The sequence below is a fragment of the Orycteropus afer genome, unplaced genomic scaffold (assembly GCF_000298275.1).
Source record: "Orycteropus afer afer isolate SDZICR_OR568_19922 unplaced genomic scaffold, OryAfe1.0 scaffold00247, whole genome shotgun sequence".
In the NCBI taxonomy this organism is placed as follows: domain Eukaryota; kingdom Metazoa; phylum Chordata; class Mammalia; order Tubulidentata; family Orycteropodidae; genus Orycteropus; species Orycteropus afer.
This window is the reverse complement of record NW_006921834.1, coordinates 4,881,756-4,894,803: the sequence shown is the minus strand read 5'-3', so window position 1 is coordinate 4,894,803 and position 13,048 is coordinate 4,881,756. Positions and strand designations below refer to the sequence as shown.

Here is a 13,048-nt window from a genome sequence, read left to right as displayed (position 1 = left end):
GCCGGGGGCGCGCGCGCGCGCGCTGGGCGCTGCTGGGCTGCGGCGGCGGCGGTGGTTACTATGGCGGAGTCGGCCGGAGCCTCCTCCTTCTTCCCTCTTGTTGTCCTCCTGCTCGCGGGCAGCGGCGGGTCTGGGCCCCGGGGGATCCAGGGTGAGTCCCGGGCCGGGGGGGCGGGGGCCGGGATGGAGAGGGCCCGGCGAGGGCGAGGCCTCGAGCCACGGCCCCTAGGTTACAGCGCGCCCCCTCCCCACGCGCACAATATGGCCGGGAGGGGGTCCCCGAGGAGCCGGGGTGACCCTCAGTCAGCTTTCCCCGACCTCACAGGCGCGGCCGCCCAGCCGGTCCTGAGCTCATGCCAGGCCCCTGGGGACCCGAAGCCCCTTCCAGGCGGAACTGGATTCGAGGAGCTCTCCGGGGTCGCGCTCCCAGCCTCACCATGTTCCATAGAGAAGAGTCCAGGCTTCCGTCCCCAAGATATGGAGAGCCATGGTTTCTGCCTCTCAGCATGCCCAGGGGCGGGGGGCTTCAGTTCTCCCTCCAGATGCTATTGGGGGGCACCTTTTTCCCGGCAATATTGTGGAGTTCGGGCGATGGGGTTTTTGGTACTACGAGGTATCCTGATGTTGAGGGTCCTTGCGCACCTCCAATGATAGGGGGAGGGGTCTCTAACCTTTCCTTCAGATCTTGCACTTGGGGTGGCTCTTCTCTTCCCTTGTCCTCCTCCCTAATGTTCTGGGAAAGGGAGTCACACTTCCCCTTCTCTTAGTCCCTTGAGTTGAGTGGGGGCTAAGCCCCCTGCCTCTACACATATGCCCTGTGGAAGCTATTTGGAGGAAGTGAGATGAACAGGCCCCTAAACCCTTTTTGGAGGTTGGCTTCTGAATCATTCAAACCTTCCCAAATCTAGTTCCAGAAAGGTTAATCTGAATCTAGGTGTATTTGCTTTTCTTCTTCCCTCCCCCAAGCCCACCCCAGGGGGCCCATTCAGTTAATTACTTTGTGGATGCCTTTCAGGTGAAATCCTAGAACCTGTCTCCAACCCCCAAGATTATTTAAAGATCCCACCACTGGAACGTCTCCCTGGTCCTTGGTCAGTACTTATTTACCTTCCCACACAATCCCTCTTCTCAGCACCCCCCTCCCCCATTTCCCCACCCTCACACACACTCCTTATTACCCTCCAACCCCTGGAGCCTTCTCCTCCCTGGATACCACCTCCACCCTTCCCACTATAGAGATGGGTACCTTTCTGTGGGACACTCGACACATGGTGTTTATGAGGCTTTGGAGGCTGCAAAGAGCAGATGAAACCCTGGAATATTTCATTTAGAAGAGTCGTCTCCAATTTGTTTTGGCATTGGGGTAACAGATGAAGGTTATATCTGGCAATTCTATTGAAGTGATTATTGACCCACAGATGGATCTGGGAGAGACACCGGGATTGTATTCTCTCCCTGTGTACAAAGCCTGCTGCTTTGACTTATCAGCAGCCCCTAACCTTCCAGCAATGGGAGATCAAGTGGCTCTCCTCTCCACTGAAAATAATGATTCTCAGGTGGGTTCCAGCTTCCTTCATAAACCAGACAATCAGAAAAGACATCATCCCACTTGGGAGTCTCAAAAACAAGTTCATTATCTCTGGCTTTGAATTTTGCTCCTGGTGGTGTAGCCTGTGCAGTGGGGTCTTTGTTCACTTGGAGAATGGTTCTGCTAAGCACCTCGTGTGTGTTCTCTGGTCTCGCTGCTCTGTGGAGTGGGAAACTGCCGTATGGTCTGATAAACACAGGGAAGGTGTATGAATGGAGCCTGACATTTGTGGTGAGATAATGGTTTTAGTGAATAAGGATGTTTACTGGGCCTTATTGTGGGTCATGTTTTTGGAACATAACATAATGTTATTGCTCTGGTAGGAGACTCAGCTTTCAGGTCTGTCATTTTATATGTGTACTAATAATTCTTTAAATTCCTTCCATAAACATTTTTGTCCTGTGTCTAATATATGCAGAAATTTCAAAAAACATTTCCCTGCTGGTTTGGTGTAGTGTCTGTGGGGTTTTTCTTGTGAGCCTAGTGAAAAATGTTTAATTGGTAATCCAGCTGGTTCTGAATGGGCAGAGTTCATTTTTGTAACCTTCCTAAAATTTGTTTGTTGGGGTGAGGATGGGTGGGCATAACAGAGAGTGAGTTTCTATTTTTTGGTGAATTGGAAATTAGTTTGTGTGTCCAGCAAACATTCTCGAAGGCCTTTAAACTTCTTGGCCAGACACTACAGTTTTTTCCGGGACACATCTAGTTGCCAATAGTGCATGCTACGGAGACCACTGTTGCAAAAGGCTTAAAGTAAAACGTCAGTTCTGGGAAAATAGAGGCTGTGGGATAACAAGAAGTTGATTTTTTTCCTCCCCTGCATTTCCTATATAGTGTTCCCCTACGTGGGCTGGAGGAGTGGCAGAGCCAGGCAGCTCTGATACATGGTACTTGGATTTGATAATGAGGGCAGTAAGGGATAGGTGTTCTGTTAATTAATGAATTAACTGAGACTTAGTAAAAGGCCAGTGAGAAGAAGAATGAGTTTCAGGTTAGAAACAGCATCCATCTGATAGGTGTACCATGTTCTAAGGCCTAGCTCTGGAATTTTCACATTAGTATTTTAAAATGTAAATTTGAATTAGTAGCACAAGAACATGGCATTCATTTCTCAAGACAAATGCCATAAGAGAGACATTTGAGTTCCTGATAAGAAACCTTTTGAATTTCTTTGAACAAGCTAAACATCTCATTTCAGGCCAAGTCTTGTAATTTTGTTGAGTGGACATGTATTTGAAGTCCAGTGAAGTGAACTCTTGTAGAGAGAAAGAGAATCTATGATTAGTTTTGCTAAAACAGCTCCTGGAACAGATGTGAGTAAAACATATTAAAATGGCTACTCTGGTTAAAGGTTAGAACCAGATGGAGGGAGGAGGCTGGTTTGCGGCCCCAGAACTTCGCTCTCTTACAGGTTGTCCTTGAACAAGTAACTTAACCTTTCTGTAACTCTGCTTTAGTTTTTCTTCTATAAAGTAAGGAAATGTTCCATGCCGTTCTTATTGGGACATTTGTGAGTCTGACTTACTGATAGCCAGTTGGTTGAGAGGTATTTTTAGACACAGTTTCTGACTTCAGTGAATAAGCAATGTTGGGTTAGTTTTTATCTTATGGGACAGAATAACATACTCTGTGATTGATAGAAGCACCACATGTCACAGTGTGTTAATTTCTTCTTTGACCCATTTCAGATTTCCTGAAGTTAATTTTGGTCTTTTTGACAGGCCCTTACATCTGTAGACCTGACAGCATACCTGTGCCAGTCAAAGACAGCCTGGAGGGAGTGACCTGCTTTAGGCTTTATTGGTTTGGCAATATTTTAATTCTTACGCAACTCTGAGTATGTTTATGGCACAATGTAAATGTTACATAAGAACATGGAGGCTCCGAGGTGGCCAGAATGGTGACTGTGAGCACAGGAAGGTTAGACTGAGGACTTCATCCGAAAGGACCTTGGGGGTCTGCAGTCAGTACAGAAATAGGCTGCACTTCATTTTCCTGCAAACACCTTTCTAGATGATTGTGTCTTTCAGGTGGACTGCTGTGTTATAAATAGGTTTATTCTCCACCGGTGAGCTAATTGTAACCTTGCCACCAAAATATGAATCAGTAAACCAAGGAGATGATGAGCCATGCCGCTTCTTTCAGCAGGGCCTGTTGAAGCTGCTTGTTGCATTTTGGAACAGGAGTTGAATTGGTTGCAGTCTGTTCTCATAATAACTCAGGAGTACAGAGTGTTGAGGTGGAATGGGATCTCAGTTCATGGCTCCTTAGATCTTTGATTCTGAAGGTTAAATTAGAACACTGAAGCAACTCCTGTGTTAAGTTTTGAAATCTTTATTATTTATCGTTCAGTTTTTGCTCAAAGCAGCAGTGAACCCACGTTCTGGAACCCTTCCTCTTTGTCTGGAATTCTTGTGTAATTTGTCTGTTATAGTAAGAGTTGATGTAAGAGGGTCTTATCTCATTTCCCTCTCTGTATTCATAATAAGGAAATCCCAGCGTCTTCTTTCCCAGTACTCCCTCTGAGCTGGAAGCGCTGCAGGCATCCTTAGCCCATCAGTTCCCCTGGACTAAGAATGCCGAAACCTTGTAAGGAATCGACTTCCCAGACTTGACAGTTCTTCTGCAGTCTAACTTGCATTTCCCTCTTCAGGCACTGCCATGAGATCAAGTTGGAGTACCTGTTCTTGGTTTTTGGTCCCCTCAGTTTCTCTGTTTCACGCATGGTTTGACCTGAGCTTCGGCTTCAGAGGCACGGTCTCTGGTCTTGTCTGTTCTCTTTGTCTGCTCACTTTTCATTCCCTTTTTCTGTGGAGTTGCCAGAGTTGGATTTAGCTATGAAGTTTCCATCCCAGGCGTTTTTACCTGCTCTGCCTTTCAGAGAAAGGCAGTGAGTGCCCTTCAGGCATCTCTGGTGTTTCTTTGGTTTTCTTCCCTCTTGACCTAGTCATAAACTGCATTTGTCTTGCTAAATATTTTGAACTCAACATAATGAAAGTAATTACTCTTCTCTTTAAGGTATCAAAAGTAACTACTCTTCTCTTTAAATATCAAAAACACTAATGTTTACATAGTTGCAGACCCCCCAAAAAACCCAACAAACTCCCTGCCATGGAGTAGATTCTGACTCATAGTGACTCCCATTGGGTTTCCGAGGTGGTAAATCTTTACAGAAGTAGATTGCCCTGTCTTCCTTTTGCAGAGCAGCTGGTTGGTTTGAACCTTCAACCTTCGGGTTAGCAGTCAAATGCCTTAGGCACTGTACCAGCAGAGCTCCTTTAGTTACAAATAGTAGATTCCTTTTCCTTTGGTTGATTAGTACTTGGATCGGTTGTTGTGTGCCCTCTAGAGCGACCCCATATGACAGAGTTGAACGGCCCCATAGGGTTTTGTAGACTGTAATCTTTATGGGAAGGAGCCCTAGTGACACAGTGATTAAAGCGCTAGCTGCTAACCTACAGGTCAATGGTTTGAACCCACCAGGTGCCCCACAGGAGGAAGAAGTGGCAGTCTGCTTCATCTCTTTACAGGATTTACAGTCTCAGAAACCCTATCAGAATCGAGTCATAGGTGATGGATTTGGTTTGTTTTTTTTAAAATCTTTACTGGAGCTGAACAGAGCAGATCACCAGGCCTGATAACAGAGCACTTACCCATTGTGGCACTAGGGCTCCTGGAACAGTTCTAGGCATGGGGAAATAACAAAGAACAAGATAAATGAAAATTCCTAAATCTTTGCTGTAGCACACTTTACAATTGGTGCAGCTTAGACTGAGAATAAACGAATACGTAATCAAAAAAAATTATCAGTCATGAGTGTTGTGAAGAAAATAAAATAGGATGATCTGGTAGAGTGTGTCTGGAGCTGCCATATGATATCTCTCTGGACTTCATTGTTTCATCTGTAAAATGGGGTAATATGCTGGACTCATACAGGTAGTTACGGCACAATGAAATGGTATCAGGTGGAATTCCAGGCACTCCCAAATGGTTTCACTGAACCAGAATTTTAATATGTACAGTTACAAGTCCATTTCCCATAAGTAAGTTAAACAGATATATATGTACATTGAGTGCCTCCTGTGGTGATTGAAAGATTCTTTTATCACCTTTACTGAACGTCTGTCTTGTGCCGAGCACTGTTTTAAGTGTTTGGGATACAATAGTAAACAAAAAGAGAAAAGAAATTCCTGCCCTCATGAAGTTTACCTTCTGACAGGTGAGTTAGACAATAAACAGATAAGTAAAATAGAAAGGCATTCTGCCTACCACAGTCCACCCTCTGACCCCCCGAGATTCCTGGCCCTTGGTGCACATACACCTCCCAGTTATTCAGTCAAGCGGTAGTCTAGGTACTGCTGTGAAGGGGCTTGGGAGATTTATCAGGGTGGGTATGACCTAATCAAATGGGCCCTTTAAAAGCAGATCATTTTCTCATCTGGTTGCAGAAGAGGAAGTCAGAGATATGTGCTCTAGCTGGCTTTGAAGAAAGCAAACATCCATGTTATGAACGATTGTGGGGGCCAAGTGGCAAGGAACTGAGGGCAGCCTCCACAAGCTGCGAGTGATCCTTAGATGACAGCCAGGAGGGAAGTGGGGACCTCAGTGCTACAATTGCAAGGAAATAGATTTTCCAACATGTAGTGAGCTTGGGAAAGGACCTCAGCCCCTGATGAGACATAGCCCTATCTGACACCTTGATTTCAGTCTAGTGAGCTTCTGAGTAGAGAACCTAGTCATGCTGGGCCTAGACTTACCTACAGAAACTGAGATAATTCATGTTTAAAAAAGGAAGAGAGAGAGCGAGAGAGCGTGTGTGTGTGTGTGTGTGTGTGTGTGTGTTTGTTTATGTATGTATCCCTCCCACAATCTGCATGAGGGTAGTTGAGACTTGGTACCCAGCCATCCTCTCAATGGATCTAGAAAGTAAAAAGAAGTCCTTTGACCACATTTGACTTTTATCTACTGCCTGAAACCTTTTCCTAGATGTTTGGAGGGGGAGAGAATTGTGGGTGCTTTGGAGATAAGTTTTTTAGATAATTTGGATGTTTGAGTTGAGGAATCTGGTAACTGAGGAATATTTGTGGAGAACCTACCTTACCTAAATTCTCGTCTGTTGTTTTAATGTATAAAACCAAAACCAAAACCATTGCCATGGAGTCAATTCCATCTCATAGTGACTGTATAGACAAGAGTAGAACTGCCCTCATAGGGCTTCCAAGATTGTAAATTTTCATGAAAGCTAACTGCCTCATCTTACTCCTACAGAGTGGCTGTTGTTGTTGTTGTTATGTGCCGTCGAGTCGGCCCCGACTCATAGCGACCCCTCCTTGGGTTTCCGAGGCAGTATCACTACGGAAGTAGGATTGCCCAACCTTCCTTCCGAGGAGTGGCTGGTGGGTTTGAACCGGCAGCCTTCTGGTTAGCAGTCAAGTGCTTTAGGCACTATGCTACCAGAGTGGCTAGTGGGTTCAAACCGCTGACCTTCTGGTTAGCAGCCAGATGCTTTAACTACTGTACCAAGCTCCTTTTTGGGTGTATATTTAAAAAAAAAAAAAAAACCTCACTGCCATTGAATCGATTCTGACTCATAGCAACCCCCTTTTGGGTTTCCAAGGCAGTATCACTATGGAAGTCGATTGCCCAGTCTTTTTTCCACGGGGTGACTGGTAAGTTTGAACTGCCAGCCTTCTAGTTAGTAGTCAAATGTCTTAGGCACTGCACCACCAGAGCTCCTTTTTTTTTTTTTTTTGGTGTATAGGGACCTGTATATCACATTCTGTATTTGTAGTAGATAAAAATTAAGTCAAATTAAATCATCTTCATAATTGCAGATCTCTGGGACATGCCTAGCACCAAGCTGCGAGTTGAGGTTACGTACTACTACTGTCTTTGCTCTTTAGATGTTTACACACTGACTTCTGCTTACTACCACAAAAGTATGAAAGAGTTCAGACCCTTCTCATTCACTGGGGTGGAGTTGTAATAAAGGCATCTAATTTACTGAATGCTGACCTATGGGCTAAGCACTTGCATTGTATCGTTTTCTCGCTACAGCTATTCTCTGAGGCATTGTTTTCCCTACTTTACAGATGAGAAAACTGGGGCATAGAGAGGTTAAGCCGTAGGACCAAGGGCTGGCTGACTCCAGAGCAGGTGCTCTAAATGCTGTACTGTATACTATGATTACTATTAAAACAAGCTGCTAACCAGTCTTTCTCCAGCCTCCTTCTTGTCCTAGATTCCACTGCTGGATTTAACTTTGGAAAACACACCTTCTCTATCTGATGGTTCCATTGCTTTAATGTGGCCTGTAGTGTCAACTCCACACGCCTTAGCCTGGCACCACAGTCTCATCGGGTCCTCGTCCCCACTACCTCACCTCTTGCTGGAACCTTGGCATTGTCGTCACATCTGTTTATTGTTGATCTACTAACATGCCTTGTATTTTTCTTTGCTGCTGCTTCTCTCTGGAACGCTTCCTACCACCCCTGCTCCAGGATCTCTTCTTAGCTAAACCCAGCATCCTCCAGGGTGGGACTTCTTTGTCCTCACGCACTCCTCCATCTGATGATTCCTTCTTTTCTGCTCTTCTCCTCGGTCTATATTGGTAGGCATAAAACCAAAAAACCAAACCCGACTCATAGCGATCCCTCCTTGGGTTTCCGAGGCAGTATCTACGGAAGTAGACGGCCCTTGGTAGGTATGGAGGGGGTGTCTTAGTAGTTTGCTCCTCTAATTCCCCCACCCTCTCCCCTACAAAGTTGATACCAAGAACTGGCTTATTCTTTACGTGGCTTTTTGGCCTGTCACAGAACCTTGCATATTTTAAGAACATAATAAATTTGTTTAACTGAATTTGTTCATTTCTTTTTCATCCCCTCAGCAAAATCCTGGGGAAATAATTCCAGTTCTGTCCTGCTGTAATTTTTTATTATCTCCTTAATATATAGTTTTTATTCCAGTCACTCAGAAATGCTACAAACCTTTATGAGTTACTTGGAACATCATAATCTCTCTAACTCACTTCTTTCATCTCTCTTTATTCTACTACCTATCCATTTTATGCTAGCCAAATGAACTTGATCTCAACCGCATTTGTTTTATTCTCAGTCTTGGCTGATTTTTTCCCTTTCATTGTCCCAGGTGCCTAAAAGGATCATTCCTAGCCCTCTTCTCACTCAAAACTGTGACATACACTGTGTCCTCTCTGCTCATCCATAGTACAGTAAATAGGTCGGGAAGAAAATACTTTAAGTACCAGTGATAAATATTCTCTGTTGCCCTAATGAGCCAGTGTCTGTTTAAATCCAACAAAGAAAGAAAACACTAGTCTCACATGTTTGTTATCAATTGTAAGTAAAGGAGAAATAAGGAGTTACTAGTGGATAGGCATAGGAGGGGGAGCTCTGGTAGCATAGTGCCTAAGGCACTTGACTGCTAACCAGAAGGCTGGTGGTTCAAACCCACCAGCCACTCCTCAGAAGAAAGATGGAGCAATCTACTTCTGTAGTGATACTGCCTTGGAAACCCAAGGAGGGGTCACTGTGAGTCCGGTCTGACTCGACGGTACATAACAACAACAACAGCAGGCATAGAAGGAGCTCAGGTGGCCTAGTGCCTAAGGCATTTGACTGCTAACCAGAAGGTTGGCAGTTCAAACCCACTAGCCACTCCACAGAAGGAAGACTGGGCAATCTACTTCCGTAAAGATTCACTGCCTTGGAAACCCAAAAAGGATTGCTTTGAGTTGGAACCTACTTGATGATAGTGAGTTTGGGTTTGTTTTATTTTTGGTGAATAGGCTAAATATGGCAGCTGAGTCTGTTCGTTGAAGACCTGGGAACACTGAATACCCTCCCTCATAATGATGCCGTTCATTCCAGTTTTACCTTGACATTCTCCTGGGCAGCAGGTGGGCCCTTGCTAGATGTTCAGGTATTTATAGCCAACCATAAATTAAGTTGCAATGACAGGACTCCTTAGCATAAACATCAAACGTCTCTTTTGAGTGAGAACAAAGCTTTCATTCTCTAGACCTGAGGCTTAAGGTTGAACTTGTTTAAACAGCTCTCTAGGGTTGGGTTTGTCTCCAAGTAGAATGTCAGAAACGCATTTGTAGAATGGATATAGTGTGGAGCTGGCTTTTCAAACACCTTTCTCTTATGCAAACCCCGTTCCAAGACCTTTTCCCAGATCTGAATTAAATACCAAGCTTATCAAGTGTCTTATTGTTAAATCTGTGAGATTTTTTTCCTCCTCATATAAATAGCTTCCTTTATTAACTCAGTTACATTTTTTTTTTCATAAATGCTTTTTACCAGTACTTTTGTTTGTTTGTTTTAGATACCAACAACTATACATGTAAAATTGGACTTTATTATAGACTCTTGAGTACCTGAGAGCTTTCTTTGGTTGTTTTAATGTACTTTGTAAATGTGATATTTATGATTGGGAAAGGTGAAAATGTAACTTGGGCCTTTTCTACCATTAGCATTTGATTGCTTTACTTCAGTGCTGTAAGATTTGTCTACTTTGGCTGCTGGTATAGTACCAAAAAAAAAAAAAACCCAAAACATGAAACCCATTGCTATTGAGTCTTGGTTGTAATCTTTATGGAAGTAGGTTGCCAGGCCTTTATTCCGTGGTGCTGCTGGGCAGGTTCGTACTACCAACTTTTGTCTAGCAGCTGATGGTGGGATGTTGGTACAGGACTAAAACCTGTTACCATAGAGTCAGTTCCAGCTCACAGCAACCTGATAGGGCAGGATAGAACTGCCCCATAGGGTTTCCAATGCTGAAATCTTTACAGAAGCAAACTGGCACCTCTTCCTGCCTTGGGGTAGCTGGTGGATTCCAACTGCCAACCTTTTGGTTGAAAGTCAAGAGCTTTAACCACTGCGCCACTAGGGCTCCTTGGTATAGTACTGTACTAGTTCCCAGTTATTAATCCCCCGCACACACTTACTTCCCCTGTGGAAGAACCAAACACACCTTTATTTTATGGCAGTTTACCACCAGACACTTCCATTTTTGAACCCGATTCAAGATTTCCACAAACATTTTGGCAGTTGTCTAGATTAGTAGTTATTGAACAATTTTTTTTTTTTTTTTTAAGGCAGTAAAATCCTCTTTAAAGTGAAAACGTAGAAATGTATATGAAATACACAAAAGTTGAGCGACTCTGACAGGGCCTCTATTTCTTCCACAAATTATTAGGCTAAGATTTATTGAGTGCCTTCTATTTGTCAGGCACTGGGCTTGTTACCTAGGAGCTCTGTTGGTGTAGTGGTTAAGGTATTTAGCTGGTAACCAAAAGGTTGGTGGTTCTAACTCACCAGCCGCTCTGTGAAAGAAAGATGAGGCAGCCTGCTTTTGTAAAGATTTACAGCCTTGGAAGCCTAATGGGAGTCGCTGTGAATTGGAATTGACTCGATGGCAGTGAGTTTGGTTTTTTTGGTTTGTGCTTGACAGCAGCAAGAAAATTATGAAGAAAAGGACACTGGCTTCACCCTTGTGGAGGTCAAATGTTCCGGGGATATCTTGGAGAGAACCTGGACTCCAGGAAGAACACAACTTGAAAAACACGATGCCTTTGTTTCTTTCCCTACACGTATGCTAGTTTTTTGTTTGTTTATAATTGAAATTATACATAATGTTTTACAAATTCTTTGTAATTTGTTTGTATTTACAATAGATCTTGGGTATTTTTTTCCATGCCAACATATGGTTCTTTTTTTTTTGTTAATAGAGGTAGAATACATATAACATAAAGTTTACCATTTTAAAGTATACAGTTTGGTGTCATTAAGTATCTTCACAGTGCTGTGCAACCATCACTATTATCTAGTTCCAGAACTTTTTCATCACCCTAAAAGGAAACCCTGTACCCATTAAGCACTAGATCACTCCCCGTTCCTCCCTGCTTCTGGCAACTACTTTTCTACCTCTATGGATTTGCCTGTTTTGGACATTTCATATAAATGGACTCATACAATATGTGGCCTTGTGTGCCTGGCTTCTTTCACTTAGCATAATGTTTTCCACTTCATCCATGTTGTAGCATGTATCAGTATTTCATTTCTTTTTTATGGTTGAATAATATTCCATTATATGGACATACCACATTTCGTTTATCCATTCTTCAGTTGATGGATGTTTGGGTTGTTTCCACCTTTTGGCTATTGTGGATAGTGCTGTTAGGAACATTCATGTACAAATATCTGTTTGAGTTAGTTTTCAATTCTATGGAATATACATCTAGGAGTAGAATTTTGGGGTCAAATGGTAACTCTGTGTTTCATTTATGGGGAGCTCTGGTGGCATAGTGGCTAAGGCACTTGACTGCTAACCAGAAGGCTGGCGGTTCAAATCCACCAGCCACTCCTCAGAAGGAAGATGGGGCAATCTACTTCCGTAGGAATACTGCCTCAGAAACCCAAGGAGGGGTCTCTATGAGTTGATTCTGACTTGACGGCACATAACAACAACGTTTAATTTATTGAAGAACCACCAAACCGTTTTCCACAGTGACTACAACATTTTACATTCCCACCAGCAATGATGAGGGTTCCAATTTCTCCACATCCTTGCCGACACTTGGTATTTTCTGTTTGTTTTTTAATGGCCATCCTAGTAGTTGTGAAGTGATATCTCACTGTGGTTTTGATATGCATTTTCCTAATGACTAATGATGTTGAGTGTCTTTCCTGTGCTTTTTGGCCATTTATTTGTATATCTCTGGAGAAATGTCTATTTAAGCCCTCTGCTCATTTTTAAAATTAAGTGTTTGTCTTTTTGTTGTTGAGTTGTAAGAGTTTTTAAAAATACATTCTAGATACTAGATCTTTATCAGATACATGATTTGCAAATAATATCACTCTCTTGTTAATGTCCTTTGATGCACAAAAGCTTTTGTAGTTTCAGTGAAGTTCAATTTATCCCTTTTTTGTTGCTTATGCAACAAAAAATTGTTCTAAGGAACAATTGCCAAATCTAAGTTCAAGAAGATTTATGGTTATGTTTTGTTTTGTTTTTTTAAAGAGTTTTATAAGTTTTAGCTCTTACATTTAGGTCTTTGATCTATGTTGAGTTAATTTTTGTATATGGCATGAAGTATGAATCCAATTTCATTCCTTTGCATGTAGGTATTGATCCTGAACCTGCACCATCTCCTGAAGAGACTTATTTTTCTCCCTGAGTAGCCTTGACAATCTTGTCAAAAAACAGTTAACGTAGATGTATGGGTTTATTTCTGGTTTCATTTCTGTTCCATTGATCTGTATGTCAGTCCTTATACCGGTAGTGGAGTTTCGATTATTGTAGCTTTGTAGTAAGTTTTAAAGCTGGAAATTCTTCTTTTTCTTTTTTTTTTTAATTTTATTTTGATTTGGGTGAAGATTTACAGAGTAAATTCACTTTTCATACAGCAGTTCACATATACTTTGTCTCATGTCATTG

The 13,048-nt window shown here is 42.8% G+C and overlaps 1 protein-coding gene across 1 annotated transcript in view; it reads left to right on the top strand.

Moving 5' to 3' along the window:
- The first annotated feature begins 60 nt into the window (after positions 1 to 60).
- The window catches only part of ACVR1B (activin A receptor type 1B), a 50,945-nt gene continuing 37,957 nt past the window's right edge, over positions 61 to 13,048 (top strand). The window contains exon 1 of the mRNA XM_007949577.2: positions 61 to 151. Within this exon, the coding sequence (XP_007947768.1) occupies positions 61 to 151 (91 nt within the window). The remainder of the gene's footprint in view (positions 152 to 13,048) is intronic.